Raw genomic sequence first — 18,366 nt, forward strand, 5'->3', positions numbered from 1 at the left:
TTTTTCCCTTTCAATATAATTAATTCAGAAGTAATTACTTCACATTTATATAACAGCAATAATAAACCTTTATTATGTAAAAGAAAACTGAGAAAACAAGAAAACTGTTGGTCCAACTGACCAAAAAAAAAAAAAAAGTGTAATCCTGAAAACTGCTGATTGTCTTTTTGTATTGTGTAACAAAAAATACATGATAAAAAATGTGTTGGATTGAGCTGAATAGATAAATAACAGGTGGTTTCATCATACAAAATAGATTTTGGATTTAAAATTAAATTAAGTTGCTTTATTTTGGGGCTTTGGCAGGGCGGCTCATTTCTGACCCGTAGGACAAAGGGAGTAAACACAATGTTAAGACCGCACAAAGGGTTAAAAAACTAACTTATAATGCTTTTAGGAAACAATCTTCGATATTCAGACAAAGGTAAAACATGCAGTAATTTGAATAGTGCGTTAATCATGAACCTTAGTGTAATTAATGTTGCATAATGTCAGTGATTCAAGAAACTCTAAATGTGCGTAATAATTGCTGTGAGACTCAGACTCTGAATGCAGTTATTAGTGAACTTTCTGTGGTGCAGTATATGGAGAAATGCATGGAGACACTCTGAACTCTATGAGGAGAATTCTAACAACTTTTTTGGAAAATAAGAAAAGAAAGATTTTCAGCTTTTAGTTCAAACTATCTCAAAATGGGACACTTGCCTTTGAGGCCACAACTGATGACCTCACTGTGATCAGTGTGAGGTCATCAGGATGATTCCATTGGTTTGTACAAACTGCATTCCAACTCTGTTTTTATTCATGTAAATTGATTTGTGAAACAACTATTTAAAGTTTCAGTTTGTAACATTTAGCGTAATCTGTGTAAAAAAATGGAACATCATATTCAAAACTATGTTTTTATCGGTGTAGAATTACCCGCCAGTAAAAACTGTTGTGTTGTCGTTACCTTGAAGTTCGTAAATCCAAACGTCGTCCAAAGAAAGAAGCTAATTACAACAGCTGTATTGGTAGGAAAGAGTGAACCACACAGCTAAAACAAGCGACTTCATGCAAAGCTGGTAAAAAAAGAGGTTTACTTAAGCTTTCTACACAGCTAGCTACCTTAACAGCTTAAAATATGGAAAGAAGCTAACCTCACAGCTAAAGTCGTTGAAATGTGAAAGTTAACCGTACAGATAGCAAACAACACAGTCAAAATGGTACAAAGAATCTGACTAAACAACTCGAGTTGTAGAACAAACTAAATGGAGAGAACGATGCTAACTATGTAGCTAGCGATAGAAGAAAAGCTAATTATGCAGCTGTAGTTGTAGAAAGAAGCTACTGACACAACTGAAGTTGTAGAACAAAGCTAAAAATACAACTAGCCAACTACAAGATTAAAACTTCAGAGTGAAGCTAACTACACAGCTGATGTCAAAGAAAGAAGCTAACTACAAAACTTAAGTTGTAAACAATACTAAATAGAAAGAAATCATCCAACTATGTAGTTTGTCATTGAAAGTAACAGAAGCTAACTATGCAGCTGTAGTCTTAGAAAGAAGCTAATGACACAACTGAAGCTGTAGAACAAACTAAATGGAGAAAACGATGCTAAATATGTAGCTAGCGATAGAAGAAAAGCTAACTCTGAAATCATAAAAAACCCAATACAACTACAGTTGTAGAAAGAACTCGTAGCTAAAGTCGCTGCTTTTGGGGCCTGAAAGGGCTGTGGCGCCCGCACAACATCGATTAAATTCCTTTATCTCTTTTTGGCTGTTGGTACAGTTTTCTACCTTTTCATCCAAACCAGCAGCTTGGTTTGCTGAACAAACTGGGGTGAACACAGATTTCTTCCCCCTTGCAAACGCCCATCAATGATAAAATGACCCAGAAAGCCGTCTGTACGTGAGAAACAGGAAACATAGATGGTGTTTCCTCTCAGGCTTATCTCAGCCTTCAGGTGGCAGCATTGCTGTTGATCCCGTCTGAAGGCCGGCGCTTCTGTCTGTTCCTGCGGAGGACGGCTTTTCTGTAATTAGTGTATCTGTCAGAGATGGGACCAAGTCACACATGTGCAAGTCTCAAGTCTTAGCTTTCAAGTCTCAAGTAACTTTTTCTTGGGCAAGTCAGGTCACCTTATTATTGCAGTTTTACCTGCAGAATCTGATCTTAATAAAGTGAAAACACAAAGATATAAGTAACTATCAGTAAACATCATTGGCCAATGTGTCCAACCTGTCCACCCCGTATCATATCAAGCTAACGTTAGCTAACTACCGACTAGGCTAACAGGATAATATTAGCTAATTTGACGAGCACTTACTGGTCAGAATGGATCTTTAAATGACGAACAAAGTTCAAAGTTATGCTAGATGCTTAAAGGGACAGTTCGCCGCTTTAAAGGGACAGTTCGCCTCTTTAAAGGGATAGTACGCCTCTTCTGACATGAAGCTGTGTAACATCCCATATCAGCAGCATCATTTCTGAACATCTTCTTACCCCCTGCTGCGTCCTGTGAGCAGAGTTCCAGCCTCGTTTTGGTGTTGATGAAGGTAGTCCGGCTAGTTGGCTGGGGTTTAAAAAATAAAGCGTTTTGCTTCTCAAAACAATATGCGTTCAACAGAGTGATACATTTGCATCACAAAATGGTTCTCCAGGAAAAAGTCAGACCTCACAATCTCTTGGCGCTATTTTTGCCTCCCTTGATATCAATGCGTCCAATGTAAACCGTGCAGACCGAGCAGCAAACAGCGTAACAGGCGCGGCTATCGCTAGGTGGCTGAACGCATTGATATCAAGGGAGAGAAAATAGGGCCAAGAGATTGTGAGGTCTGACTTTTTCCTGGAGAACCATTTTGTGATGCAAATGTATTACTCTGTTGAACGCATATTGTTCTGAGAAGCAAAACGCTTTATTTTTTAAACCCCAGCCAACTAGCCGGACTACCTTCATCAACGCCAAAACGAGGCTGGAACTCTGCTCACAGGACGCAGCAGGGGGTAAGAAGATGTTCAGAAATGATGTTGCTGATATGGGATGTTACACAGCTTCATGTCAAAAGAGGCAAACTGTCCCTTTAAAGAGGCGAACTATCCCTTTAACACTCAAGTCATTCAAGTCATCGTGTCTCAAGTCAAGTGCCGAGTCTTTAACTTCCAAGTCCGAGTCGAGTGTCAAGTCTTTTATTTTTTGTCAAGTCAAGTCACAAGTTATCAAAACAGCGACTCGAGTCGACTCGAGTCCCTCTCTGGTATCGGTCAGTAGAGGACGGCTTTTCTGGTCCTGAAGTTTCCGGACCGACGGGTGGACGCTCAGGTGTGCACATACTCAGCAGCTGTGTCGGTTGAATGTGAAAAGGCTGAAGTGTTGATCATCACCATATCAACACGCTGCATGTTGGCACTGAGCAGCTGAAACATCCCACAATCCTCTGAAGTTGGGTCCCAGCGTGAGGACGGGCCAACGCGCCCCCCCCACAGCGTCTGAAACTCACAAACACAAACTCCCTCCCTTCGTTAAACCCTCTCCGTCTCTCTGCAGGGACCCCCGCTCCTCCAACTCCTCTTCCTCCTCGTCCTCGTCATTTCGCCGCCGCAGAATTCGGTCTTTTGGCAGTGACGGTGTTTGACGTTTCCATGGAAACGCTGGCCTCCATCTGGGCTCGTGACCCCAAAGACCTCCGTGACCTCGATGGGAAGAGACGCGAGCAGTTGCCGGCGTGGGGTGAGTTCAACCCAAAGATGAAGCTCTGACATCACTGCCATTCAGCCAATCAAGGTCCAGTGTGGACGTACTCTGCTGACGGCAGGAATATTTCCACTTTTCTTTAAATCCCACATTCAGCAGAGTGCAGCTCTCCATGCCGGAGGCTCATTTATCAGAAGAGTTTCCACATGAGCGATCTGTCCGGGAACATCCGTAACGTTACATTAAGATTCATCTTTTTCATTTCCTCTGCATCTTTCTGGTCAGGCAGTTCCATTTTTCAAGCTGATCTGAGCTGCTATTTCCTCAGTGAAACCAGTGGTGCAGTTCCTCCGGCAGCCACTGGGTGCTGCTAATGGACGGTGAAGAGCTGCCGTTAATTTTCTCTGGAACCTGTTGATAACTCCAGATTATATGTTATCTGACATCACATCCAGAATGAAAACATATTAAAGATAAAGAGAAATATCTTCACTCTTCCTGCTAATTCTTATCACTGAACTCAAATTCTATTCGGTTTTAGTTATAAAGCACCAAATCACAATAAATGTTTCCTCAGGGCACTTCAAGACAATTAGAATCCAATTCATTCCAATACATCTAAGCGATTTAAATTCATTACATTCCAAATTAGTCTAATTCATTCATATATATGTCGCTAAGCTAAGGGAAGCAACAGATTGTATCAAACTTAAGGTGATTCAGAGGAAGAATCAGAAGTTTTAATTGGGCCTGGGCAACGAATAAAATGTTTAATCTAATTAATCACATGATTTCCCTGATTAATCACGATCAATCTCATTTGTACGCAGAATCCAAAAATGAATCCAAAAGTAGCGTATAGCTTTTAGCATTTAGCTTTATTTTAAATGTGCTGCCATATGAATGAAAGTGCCATAACATTTGTTGTGCAAACACACTTTTAACATCAGCATCTTTCTGTAGTTTTTATGTAGAAGCCTCGCTCCACTGTCTGTTTCCTTGAATGACTTGCTGCTATCAGTTGTGTGTTTTGCCTTTAAGTGATATTTTAGACTGGAACTACTACGCTGAGAAGACAATTCAACTTGGCTGTAAATGCAGGAGTTTTTTTAATTGTTTTTATTTTGAAATACGTGCTTTTATGTTCAAATGTGTAAAACAGGAAGTAGCGCCGGTTAGCTCCGTTAGCTTCACACCTGTAGCGGTGATGTTAGCTGCTAGTTTATGTTTATTTCATTACTCCATGCTTCGTGGTGTTTGCTGTAACTGTGTGAATGTGCTGCATTCAACAGACTTTTACAATAATAAAACCTGCGTTAATGTGCGATAAAATATTTATCGGCGTTAAATAAATAACTAATTAACGCGATAATAACGAGTTAACTCGCCCAGCCCTAGTTTAAATGTGAAATAATGTGGATGTAGGGCCTGTTTAAGGGTGTGTTCACACTTCACAGGGTTAGTTTGACTGAAAAAAAGCTTGGAAACCAAACAAGTGGAGCCTAGAAAGGAGGATTGATTGAAATAGGAACCACGTAGTGGACCAGAAACATTGGTTCTTGGTTTCAGGATGACCGTTTTCTTCTGGATGTTGTGCTTAGAAGTGGAATCTAGGTGCGTTTTCCTCCATCACATAGATCTTTATTTACATTTATCCTGACACTCGGGGTTCTTTTGGAAGCTCCCGAACTTCCTTAAACAGAATGTGTATAAAGAAGTCTGTCCAGTCCATAACATTATCCACGCTGTGTGTTTCAGAGTCTGTTTCTAACAGCTCGCCCCCTGCTGGTCTGATGTGGACGCAGCAGCTCTCCCCCCACCTCCAGCGAAACCAACAGGTACCGACACATTGAGCCAATATTTAATGTTCAACCCTCAGGGATTATTCAGCTGAAGCAGCCTTAGCAGAGGTGGGTAGAGCAGTAAAAAATATGACTCAAATAAAAGTAAAAAGTAGTCATCCAAATAATTACTTGAGTAAGAGTAAAAAAGGTGAAAAAACTACTCGAGTACTGAGTAACTGTTGAGTAACGTCTGATTTATTTGTTAACACAAGCATTCAATCAGACAGACAAACATACTAAATAATCATCTTTAGGCCAATTAGAGTTCATCCAATTGATCAAATAAATTAAAATTAATTAATTAATTACAAAATAGCTTAAATTAAAATAATCCAGGTAAATTCAAGAACTTCAATAAAGAATAAAAGAGACTTAGGAAATGTTTAAAACATATGTAACCCATATGTAACCTAAAAAACAAACATTCACCTATCCATGGGGGGGGAAAACGAGTTTAGGAAACTTAGCGCTACATGTTTCCTCAAGTTAGATGTTGAGTTTCTGCTGAAATGTGCGTTTGTTTTGGTTGCCACAGAAGACACATAATGTAGCTGCTGTTTCTCACTCTTTGTAAGGTAAACATGCTTTCAGTATGAGGCCTCGTCTGCGTCTTCATTTCCCACCGTTGGTTCTGACATTTTTCATCTGTTTCTTTCTTTGTTTGTTTGCTACGACTGCTAATGCTAAAGCTAACCCGTCCCGCCGCTGAGCTCGAGTACGGTCACGTGACCAGACTGCACGGCTGCGTCTGATTGGTGGAACACAGTCAGGTGGTAGAGCCTTTGGCGGAAGTCTCTCTCTCTGTCAGAATAAAACATTAAAATGAGGCGTACGCGGGGGGATAAAAATAATGAGGCGTAGAATACCAAAGAGGTAAGAAGAAAAGTAACCAGCTCATTGTAAATGTCCACAGGTACTATCATTTTGGAAAAGAGTATTGGACCTGGCTAGCCAAATCATTGGTAAGGAGGTTCCTCTTAAGCCAAAATTATACAAATTAAATCTCCACCCAGAGGACTTCATCACCACCCAAAAAGTAAAATCTTTGCTGAACATTTGTTTCTTGGAAGCCAAACGATGTATTGCCTGCTCTTGGAAGTCAGACACGCCTCGTACTACAGCACAATGGTTGAGGAGATTGACCTTTTATGTTGCTTTAGAAAACATAAGCTATTCAACAAAGAACAAACTTGACAAGTTTTGGAAAATATGGAATATTTTCTATAATTTTCTTGAGAATAACAATATGGATTTAGATGGTTGGATGGATGACAAATAGGACTTAGTTGTCTTTATTTGATTTGTTTATTTAATCTCTGGTCTTGTTATTTTTGTTTTTGTCTGGTCTTTGTTTTTTTAATATTATAATGTAATCTTTATTTATGATTGTAGTGTGGATTTGTGTGAGTACAAACCATATGCTTGCTTTATTTATGCTTTATTACAAGTCCCCTTTCTCTATTTTGTTTTCTTTTATTATATGTTTTATGTACCTTACTGTGCCATTGTGCTGTTTTGTATTGATCTCTGTTTGTTTATAAAATGAACAAAATTCTTAATTAACAAATGTTAAAAAAAACGGAAAAAAAACAGCTCATTGTAGCCTAATGTAGCGGAGTAAGAGGACAGCTTCTGCTGCACACATCTACTCAAGCAAAAGTAAAAAGTATAGAGATTTAAAACTACTCCTAGAAGTATAATGTTTTCAAAAACTTACTCAAGTAAAGGTAATTCAATGTTATTGATCTGAAAGGTGAAAACATGTGTTTCTGAATGCTAATTAGTTGATAATAATACTTAATAATAATTCAATGTTATTGATCTGAAAGGTGAAAACGTGTTTCTGAATGCTTCCAGCTGCAGGACACTCTGCTGCAAAGGGAGGAGGAGCTGGCCAGGCTGCAGGAGGAGAACAGCAAACTCAGAGAGTTCCTCAGCTCCTCCTTTGTGAGGAACATGCAGCAGAAAGCTAAGGTGTGTGAACCTTCACAACCCTGACACTGGACCTATAGAAGCAGCCTGATGTGTGCTCAGCCTCTTTATCATAGAGAGTGAAAGTTTACTGGAAGCACTGATTCTGTTCTGATCTACCACCAGGACCCCCGTATCACATTTACAGCCTCTGCTACTGGTTGTGACCTTACTGATGTACATATCAAGCCTTCAGGGAATGCCCCCCTTTTCGGTCTTCTTCGTTAACGTAGAGAAACATCAGGACTTCTGGGTTTCATTGGGAATATGGATCTGCTTTTAAGGCTCACTCAGTAAAAACTACAGAAAGATGCTGATGTTAAAAGTGTGTTTGCACAACAAATGTTATGGCACTTTCATTCATATGGCAGCACATTTAAAATAAAGCTAAATGCTAAAAGCTATACGCTACTTTTGGATTCATTTTTGGATTCTGCGTACAAATGCGATTAATCGTGATTAATCAGGGAAATCATGTGATTAATTAGATTAAACATTTTAATCGTTGCCCAGCCCTAGTTTATACACAACACCGGGCTATCCTATCAACCTACCTACCCAGTGGTTTGGCTCCTATTTACAAGATAAACAGTTATGTTCAGTTTGGGAATGTCCCCAGGTACTCCACAGGCCCAGTCACCCGTGGAGTACCTCAGGGATCTATTTTTAGACCCATTTTATTTGCATGATTCATGCTTCCTTTAGGCTCCACGTGTCATTTCATTGCTATGCCAACGATGCATGGACCTATATGCCTTTGAATCCAGAGGATCTGTCGTCCTAATGTGCATCCAGAAAGTGAAATGCTGGATGGGAAACCACTCAGTGGTGTCACATGGCCCTGAAAGGATCAGATTATTGGCTAAATTACAATCAGACTGAGTTTAGCAAGGGTAATTCTCCTTGGTTATCTGGCGGTGAATGAATGGGATCAGAGGCACAAAGCGTGTCATACCCCGGTATGATAGGTGGCGCTGTACCCATTCCAGCTGTTGCTAATAGAGCCACTTCCTGTTGACCTCTTCACCACCAACAACAACAACAAACTCAGGCATTGGAGAAAGATGGAGAACGCAGAGCAATCATTTCTGTGGACATACAGGAAACCTTTTGTGGTTCTATGAGGAGAATATAATGAAACTTTGCTTTATTTTTCCTTTCTCCACTGATTTTCAAGGTGAATCACTTCTATTTTGAGCCATATTTATGTGAGCTTAGTTTATTTCAGGTAAAAGTCCACCTGGTTAGGTTCAGGCACCAAAAACACCAGGAGAGTGTTAGAAATATATGGTTTGAGCAGCCCGATATGACGTTTTCTGGTCAACAAACATGAACAAAAGAAGCTTCTACGCATGCTTTAGGTAAAGCGGATTTATTTGCAAAAAACGACACATTGAAGCCATTATTCATCGTTGAAAATGTGAATCGTTTGAAAGGGGAGAATCTGCACAAACTAAAATATTAATCATAGAGAGTAAGAAACTGACGACCGATCCTCCTCTCGATCCTTACAGACACTCACTGCCGAGGGGAGAGGGAAGCTGAAGAGGAACCGAACGTACCTCCACGCTGAGCCCTCCCAGAGCTGCAAACAGGTCAGCAAGAGAGTCTGCAGGAACCTGACTGCCCAGTTCTGCTCCGAGTCCCCTGAACCGTCGGCCTGCTCGGAACCAAACCTGGACCTCTGGGTCCTACGAACGCTGGGACTGAAAGACCGAGACACCATCGATACGTCCAACGAGTCCTCTTCAGAGTGCAGCCTCAAAGGTTTGGTTTACGATGCCGCCGGCACCCCGTCTTCTTCCTCTGAATATACCCCCAACTCGTCTTTCGGGTCACCAGTCGCCTCATCGACGCCTTCTTCCGGCTGCTATGAAACTGATTACAGATTCCCGATCTCTGAGCCCTCCAATCCTGCCAAGTCAACTCCAAACTGCAGCCCAGCGACTGGACTGACCGGACTGTGCGAGTTTCCTGCCCTGCTTGGAAGCTACAGGTCAGCAGCCTTCCAGTCCGACAGATGTGAGACAGACTATCCCAACGCTGCCTGGAGTCAGGTCCAAGCCCAGAAGGAAAACCCTTCAAAACAACTGTTCTGGTCTCCACTGCAGGACAGCCAACCTAAAACAGAGCAAGTCCTCTTCTCCTTGGTGTTGTCTCAGAGTCCGGCCGCAGACCAGCCCTGGACTCCAGCTGTTGGCTGCAGCCCAACGAGTCCGTCGGCAGGAACCCGGCCGCCCTTTACGCCGCCAACGCCGCCAACGCCGCCAACGCCTCGCAGCCGGACGGATCTGGCTTTCAGTATGTCCCTCAGTCCATCCAGCAGCGTCAAGACCCACAGCTTTCCCCAGGGACAAGCCTTCGTCAGGAGGGACACGGAGGGCAGGTGGAACTTCACCTGGGTGCCCAGGCAAGAGCCGTAGCCCCAACCCCTAAACCTAAACCCTAAACCTAACCCCCGAGGTTTCAAATGTCCCTAACAAAGCTCAAGATTCAAAGGTTTATTATCACATGTGCAGTTAGAAAAACGTGTTTCCCTGTACAATGAAATTCTTTGCTTTGCTGCCCGCCCTGGATGTCCAAATATAATAAAAGATAAGATAAAATAAGCATGCAACAACAACATTAAAACAGGGTATTCCTAAGTAAAATAGAAATATAGAAATAAAAATATAGATATATAGCCTGTGTTTTTATTTCTATATTTCTATTTTATTTAAGAACGTTGGCCTGGTTACGCGTCTGTGACAGGAAGGAGAAGGATTGGGTCTGACTTTTATGGGCTAAACGAGGACTCTGGGTGTCACTGGAAGCCCAAACAGCAGCCCTCATCAAACACTCGATCTGGAGGGGTTTGACAGATCAATGAGGGTTTCATACAGATGTTTGAAAAAAGCTAATTCACTTCAGTGATATTATGGTGTGGATTTAAGTGCTTAAACAGAGCCGCAGAACTTTTCAAGAACCAAGGCAAGATGTCCGGTTGCCTTCTGCTCCAGCTCCTAGGATTTCAAATTGTTGCATTTTATTCAATCAGCTAATAAGAAAGTAGAGAGTACAAAAAAATTAAATAGAAATGGAGAAAAACATGGTGCTAACCAGCCAACCTTTAACCACCGTGGAGCATTTTACAGTTAGTGATGTAGTTTGGTAAAAACCAACTAACATAGAATATTAACAGGACTGCCTGCCTTTTGTTTCTGCATATCAGATATTTATTTATTAAACTGCCACGTAAAAATATCTGTTATAACACCCAAAACTTCTCTAATGTTAATAACAAATGATCTGCCATCAATCTAACATGAATCAGAGGAGGAGAATATTCCAACTCTAAGGCCATAATGAAGGCTGAATAAGTGTGAAGTCTGGCCATTTGACTTTTATAATGCTTATTTATTACACTTTTCTCAATATAGAGGTTAAACTAAGATTGTATTTATTATCTTTGTCTCAGCTTGGGGGCCCACCAACATGGTTTCTACATAGGCCCCAGAATTTTGTGCTACGCCCCTGACGGTGGACACAACATTGATGGAAAGTAGACCTAAAAGAACCAAAATGATTTAGCTTAGAAATAGAATGTTTTTGGAAGCCGATCATCAGAAAAACCTAAAACTCACCTGTAGCTACTATTATAGGACACTGACTGATTTGAGCTTTGGAATTTAGAGCTTTTTTTTTCAATTATAAGACCAGATCGATTGTCTGGCAGCGTCAGTGACATATGTCAGGTGTTATTCACGAGTTTTGTTCTGTAATTTCTGTTTATTTTACCAGGAAGCCACACTAAGATCAAATATAGTATGTCTTTTGCAACACAGACCTTGTAGTAATCAATTTCAACTTTATGCAAGCAACTAAAGCGGCGCAGTCAACAACAGGTGGTGGGAACGTGTTGCATAATCCACTAAAATAGCTAATCCAGTTAGCTTTGGCGAGCTAGTAACCAAAGGTTTTCAGCCTCAAGATGGTTTACAGCTAATGTGAATGCTAATGACTAGCCTCTCCATGCTAATGCGCTGCCTCGGGACTACCTAATCCAGTGTCAACAGATCAGTGATGCTAGTCGTTAGCCTCTCCATGCTAATGCGCTGCCTCGGGACTACCTAATCCAGTGTCAACAGATCAGTGATGCTAGTCGTTAGCCTCTCCATGCTAATGCGCTGCCTTTGGACTACCTAATCCAGTGTCAACAGATCAGTGATGCTAGTCGTTAGCCTCTCCATGCTAATGCGCTACCTAGGGACTACCTAATCCAGTGTCAACAGATCAGTGATGCTAGTCGTTAGCCTCTCCATGCTAATGCGCTGCCTAAGGACTACCTAATCCAGTGTCAACAGATCAGTGATGCTAGTCTTTAGCCTCTTCATGCTAATGCGCTGCCTAAGGACTACCTAATCCAGTGTCAACAGATCAGTGATGCTAGTCGTTAGCCTCTCCATGCTAATGCGCTACCTAGGGACTACCAAATCCAGTGTCAACAGATCAGTGATGCTAGTCGTTAGCCTCTCCGTGCTAATGCGCTGCCTTGGGACTACCTAATCCAGTGTCAACAAATCAGTGATGCTACTCATTAGCCTCTCCATGCTAATGCGCTGCCTAAGGACTACCTAATCCAGTGTCAACAGATCAGTGATGCTAGTCTTTAGCCTCTTCATGCTAATGCGCTACCTAGGGACTACCAAATCCAGTGTCAACAGATCAGTGATGCTAGTCGTTAGCCTCTCCATGCTAACGCGCTGCCTCGGGACTACCTAATCCAGTGTGAACAGATCAGTGATGCTAGTCGTTAGCCTCTCCATGCTAATGCGCTGCCTAGGGACTACCTAATCCAGTGTCAACAGATCAGTGATGCTAGTCTTTAGCCTCTTCATGCTAATGCGCTACCTAGGGACTACCAAATCCAGTGTCAACAGATCATTGATGTTAGTCGTTAGCCTCTCCATGCTAACGCGCTGCCTCGGGACTACCTAATCCAGTGTCAACAGATCAGTGATGCTACTCGTTAGTCTCTCCATGCTAACGCGCTGCCTCGGGACTACCTAATCCAGTGTCAACAGATCAGTGATGCTACTCGTTAGTCTCTCCATGCTAACGCGCTGCCTTGGGACTACCTAATGAAATGAAATGACTACCTAACCACCTTGTCCTTTAGCATGTTGTCATGCTAAAGGACAAGGTGGTAACTAAGGTAATTAACTGTAAGAGTTGAAAATACAGCGAATAAAGCTGCCATTGTTGGGCTGTTTGGTGCCATCTGAATGATTAAAAGATAACGTTTTTTACTGAGATGAAACTGCCTTTTTACACCAACAGCAAAGACTAACAAATGGTTTCAGGAAGCGAAACGTTCCTGCCTGTGTTAAATGTTCCATAATATAAGTTCACGTGATTAAAATGTTTTTTGGGGGATATTTGTCTGTAAAAACAACAGTTTACATGTAGCTTCTCTCCCTTGAAAACAGTTTATTTCAAACAGAAACTTTTACCAAACAGAAGAAACAGTTAAAATGAAGCGTGTTACAGTAATGAAGGTTGTGTGTTTATTAGGTCTCAGTTAAAAAACATCCTGTTTTATGCTCCTTTAAGCAGAATCATTGTGAAAACCACTGAATGTACCTTTAGTTTTCAAATCCTGCTGGACAATAATGTGAAAGTTTGATTTATGATTGCTGATTTTTTTACGTGTAATTAACTGTTTTTCATGCTGATTTGTGAAGATAACATGAGTTAACAATTAAAAAAAAAATCACTTTTTGCCTTAAAACCAAATGTTTGCAACATTGATCCCTGTGTGCTAACGTGTGATAAATCCAAATGAACCTTTCAGTTACTCTGAATAAGGTCAAAGTTCCCCTCTCTAGTGGTGATGATGATGTTTTCAGCTGATTCTCTGATGCCTGCTTTCTGTTTTAAATGCTGTTTGATGTGCTTCCACCATGAACACCCACAGAGGTGATAACAGCAGCTTGGAAGGATGTTTTTCTGCTGTTTAATGCGATCAATGTGTGAGAAATACTCATCTCTCTGAACTCCACGGTCCCCTCCGCTCTGGGTTGGATGTTTGGGGCCTTTAAGGCCGTTAATGAGAGCCACGCACAGGAAAATCTACCATGTGGATCTACCACAGTGCACCTATAAAAGTTATATATATATATATATAAGTACTGCAGCTGCTGTACGTCTATGACTTCTGCCGATTGGACCTGTCAGACTGGAGAGTGGAATGAGACATTTTCCAATCAGAATCTAATCCAAAGTAAGCCGGGATAAGATGTTCATTCTGAGAGAAAAGATATTTCAGAGGAACTGAAGCTCAGTTTTTAGGAGGCAGGGATGAAGCTAACATGTCTCTTTCATCTGTGTTCTTTATTGATTTTTCAGCTGTGACATCATCAATAGTGCAGATTAGGCAGGCTGGTAATAGGATGCTGTTTAACAAAGTCCAGCTTAAAGTGCTGGGAACCAACTCAGCTGGAGGCCTGACTGCGTGTGCTGCAGTTTACGGTGGCCGACACCTGCAAACGTGTTCAAACTACAAAACACATGCAAGAGAGAAACGCGCTACAAACTACAAAACACACGCAAGAGAGAAACGCTGCAAACTACAAAACACATGCAAGAGAGAAACGCTGCAAACTACAAAACACATGCAAGAGAGAAACGCTGCAAACTACAAAACACGTGCAAGAGAGAAACGCTGCAAACTACAAAACACATGCAAGAGAGAAACGCTGCAAACTACAAAACACGTGCAAGAGAGAAACGCTGCAAACTACAAAACACATGCAAGAGAGAAACGCTGCAAACTACAAAACACATGCAAGAGAGAAACGCTGCAAACTACAAAACACATGCAAGAGAGAAACGCTGCAAACTACAAAACACATGCAAGAGAGAAACGCTGCAAACTACAAAACACATGCAAGAGAGAAACGCTGCAAACTACAAAACACGTGCAATAGAGAAACGCGCTACAAACTACAAAACACATGCAAGAGAGAAACGCGATACAAACTACAAAACACATGCAAGAGAGAAACGCTGCAAACTACAAAACACACGCAAGAGAGAAACGCTGCAAACTACAAAACACGTGCAAGAGAGAAACGTGCTACAAACTACAAAACACACGCAAGAGAGAAACGCTGCAAACTACAAAACACATGCAAGAGAGAAACGCTGCAAACTACAAAACACATGCAAGAGAGAAACGCTGCAAACTACAAAACACATGCAAGAGAGAAACGCGCTACAAACTACAAAACACGTGCAAGAGAGAAACGCTGCAAACTACAAAACACATGCAAGAGAGAAACGCTGCAAACTACAAAACACGTGCAAGAGAGAAACGCTGCAAACTACAAAACACACGCAAGAGAGAAACGCTGCAAACTACAAAACACGTGCAAGAGAGAAACGCGCTACAAACTACAAAACACATGCAAGAGAGAAACGCTGCAAACTACAAAACACATGCAAGAGAGAAACGCTGCAAACTACAAAACACATGCAAGAGAGAAACGCTGCAAACTACAAAACACGTGCAAGAGAGAAACGCGCTACAAACTACAAAACACATGCAAGAGAGAAACGCTGCAAACTACAAAACACGTGCAAGAGAGAAACGCTGCAAACTACAAAACACATGCAAGAGAGAAACGCTGCAAACTACAAAACACGTGCAAGAGAGAAACGCTGCAAACTACAAAACACACGCAAGAGAGAAACGCTGCAAACTACAAAACACGTGCAAGAGAGAAACGCGCTACAAACTACAAAACACATGCAAGAGAGAAACGCTGCAAACTACAAAACACATGCAAGAGAGAAACGCTGCAAACTACAAAACACGTGCAAGAGAGAAACGCGCTACAAACTACAAAACACATGCAAGAGAGAAACGCTGCAAACTACAAAACACGTGCAAGAGAGAAACGCTGCAAACTACAAAACACTTGCAAGAGAGAAACGCTGCAAACTACAAAACACGTGCAAGAGAGAAACACGCTACAAACTACAAAACACACGCAAGAGAGAAACTTTGCAAACTACAAAACACACGCAAGAGAGAAACTTTGCAAACTACAAAACACACGCAAGAGAGAAACTTTGCAAACTACAAAACACACGCAAGAGAGAAACTTTGCAAACTACAAAACACGTGCAAGAGAGAAACACGCTACAAACTACAAAACACACGCAAGAGAGAAACTTTGCAAACTACAAAACACGTGCAAGAGAGAAACGCTGCAAACTACAAAACACACGCAAGAGAGAAACTTTGCAAACTACAAAACACACGCAAGAGAGAAACGCTGCAAACTACAAAACACATGCAAGAGAGAAACGCTGCAAACTACAAAACACACGCAAGAGAGAAACTTTGCAAACTACAAAACACACGCAAGAGAGAAACTTTGCAAACTACAAAACACGTGCAAGAGAGAAACACGCTACAAACTACAAAACACACGCAAGAGAGAAACGCTGCAAACTACAAAACACACGCAAGAGAGAAACTTTGCAAACTACAAAACACACGCAAGAGAGAAACGCTGCAAACTACAAAACACATGCAAGAGAGAAACGCTGCAAACTACAAAACACGTGCAAGAGAGAAACGCTGCAAACTACAAAACACGTGCAAGAGAGAAACGCTGCCAACTACAAAACACGTGCAAGAGAGAAACGCTGCAAACTACAAAACACGTGCAAGAGAGAAACGATGCAAACTACAAAACACGTGCAAGAGAGAAACGCTGCAAACTACAGAACACGTGCAAGAGAGAAACGATGCAAACTACAAAACACGTGCAAGAGAGAAACGCTGCAAACTACAAAACACGTGCAAGAGAGAAACGATGCAAACTACAAAACACGTGCAAGAGAGAAACGCTGCAAACTACAAAACACGTGCAAGAGAGAAACGATGCAAACTACAAAACACGTGCAAGAGAGAAACGCTGCAAACTACAAAACACGTGCAAGAGAGAAACGCTGCAAACTACAAAACACGTGCAAGAGAGAAACGCTGCAAACTACAAAACACGTGCAAGAGAGAAACGCTGCAAACTACCAAACACGTGCAAGAGAGAAACGCTGCAAACTACAAAACACGTGCAAGAGAGAAACGCTGCAAACTACAAAACACGTGCAAGAGAGAAACGCTGCAAACTACAAAACACGTGCAAGAGAGAAACGCTGCAAACTACAAAACACGTGCAAGAGAGAAACGCTGCAAACTACAAAACACGTGCAAGAGAGAAACGCTGCAAACTACAAAACACGTGCAAGAGAGAAACGCTGCAAACTACAAAACACGTGCAAGAGAGAAACGCTGCAAACTACAAAACACACGCAAGAGAGAAACGCTGCAAACTACAAAACAAGTGCAAGAGAGAAACGCTGCAAACTACAAAACACACGCAAGAGAGAAACGCTGCAAACTAAAAAACGCGTGCAAAAGAGAAACGCTGCAAACTACAAAACACGTGAAAGAGAGAAACGCTGCCAACTACAAAACACGTGCAAGAGAGAAACGCTGCAAACTACAAAACACTTGTAAAAGAGAAAAACATAACGGAAGTTCGCCAGACCACTAGAGTCTCGACCTGTGTGCGAGGCCCTATCCATCAACTATGGGAGATCGACCATAGTTACGAAGGAGAAGAAAGTCAAAAGGTACGTTGTCCTTTATGTCTTAATGCCAAGTATTTAAAAAAGACATAAAGGACATCTTACCTTTTGACTTTCTTCTCCTTCTTACTCCTCCGATCTCCCATAGCCGATCCTCTATCCCAAAGGTCGAGACCCCCTAGTGGCCTGGTGAACTTCCAGTGAAACTTTCAGTTAAACCAGGAACAGCCGCCTCCGTCTTCAGCTCAGTTACCAGTTACACCAGTCGGACCTTCCTCCTCATCTCTGAAACAAAAGGAGGCCGACGGCTCCCTGGAGACCCCCCCCACATCCTCCTCCACCCAGCCCGCCTCACACAGGTAGCAATGGAGGGTTTCACTTTCTCCCTGGGGGGGTCCCAACATGGGGTCCCGGCCCTGCCTCGGGTCCCCTGAGACAGGGCCGGGGCCGGGGGAAAGGTGGGAGCGAGCTTCCTGGACTGAGCGGTCTCCCTCTAATGACACGGTGAGTCGGGCTGCAGATGTCCGACAGCTTGGGGCCCTTTCAGGGCCGAAGGGCCCCGGAGTCGGGCTCTGAGAGTCGGCCACGGATTTAAGGAAAGGGATCATTAAAGAGGCCGGCCGGCTGAAACTCAATCTGCCCGATCTGACGATCTCATGGCCACAGTCTCCATGAAGGCGACAGCTTGGCTCACCTCAAAGCTCTAATGAGTCGACACATTTCACACAGGTGAGACTCCACTGTTTCAGCTTCTCATCAACTGTGTCGGAACAGGGGAGGAACCGGTGTGCACGCCTCCGCCTGTGTGCACGCCTCACTTCTTCAGGCTTCAGCACCAGCTGCATTCCAAGGAACTACAGAGGCTGTGTTCAAACCGCATACTTCTCCTACTAACTTTAACTTTTTTAAGTTCCCGGATGCATACTAGATTCTCCTAAATGTTGGGTATGCATCATGAGGTTACTACTCATACTCAAACTACCCAAGATGCAACGTAACGTGACGATCGTCATTTCCTGTCAAAACGGCAGTTTCAAGCTAGCTACAACGAGGGTAGGTTCACTTCCTGTTTTCAAAACAAAAGCATCAATTGTATGGTAATGGCTTTCCCTATGATAAAAGGCAACGGGTATTTTATTTTGTGAAAATAACAGGAAGTGCGTTAGCTCACTGCGGCTAGCTTTAGTAGCGCCGAATTCGTGGGAACTAAATGGTAAACAGCCGGTATTT

The 18,366-nt window shown here is 42.2% G+C and overlaps 1 protein-coding gene across 1 annotated transcript; it reads left to right on the top strand.

Moving 5' to 3' along the window:
* Window positions 1-3,627: 3,627 nt before the first annotated feature.
* Window positions 3,628-9,917, top strand: gmnc (geminin coiled-coil domain containing). The gene is made up of 5 exons (XM_075474547.1): window positions 3,628-3,715; window positions 4,409-4,416; window positions 5,440-5,517; window positions 7,381-7,497; window positions 9,009-9,917. Exons 1-5 carry the CDS (start codon window positions 3,628-3,630, stop codon window positions 9,915-9,917), a joined length of 1,200 nt encoding a protein of 399 aa, XP_075330662.1.
* Window positions 9,918-18,366: the final 8,449 nt, after the last annotated feature.

The sequence above is a fragment of the Odontesthes bonariensis genome, chromosome 9 (genome assembly GCF_027942865.1).
Source record: "Odontesthes bonariensis isolate fOdoBon6 chromosome 9, fOdoBon6.hap1, whole genome shotgun sequence".
Lineage (NCBI taxonomy): Eukaryota > Metazoa > Chordata > Actinopteri > Atheriniformes > Atherinopsidae > Odontesthes > Odontesthes bonariensis.

Coding starts and splice junctions, on each gene's coding strand:
- gmnc (XM_075474547.1), top strand. CDS start 3,628: ATGGAAACGCTGGCCTCCATCTGGGCTCGTGACCCCAAAGACCTCCGT. Junction 5,518..7,380: donor ACCTCCAGCGAAACCAACAG/GTACCGACACAT, acceptor GAATGCTTCCAG/CTGCAGGACACTCTGCTGCA. Junction 7,498..9,008: donor ACATGCAGCAGAAAGCTAAG/GTGTGTGAACCT, acceptor CGATCCTTACAG/ACACTCACTGCCGAGGGGAG.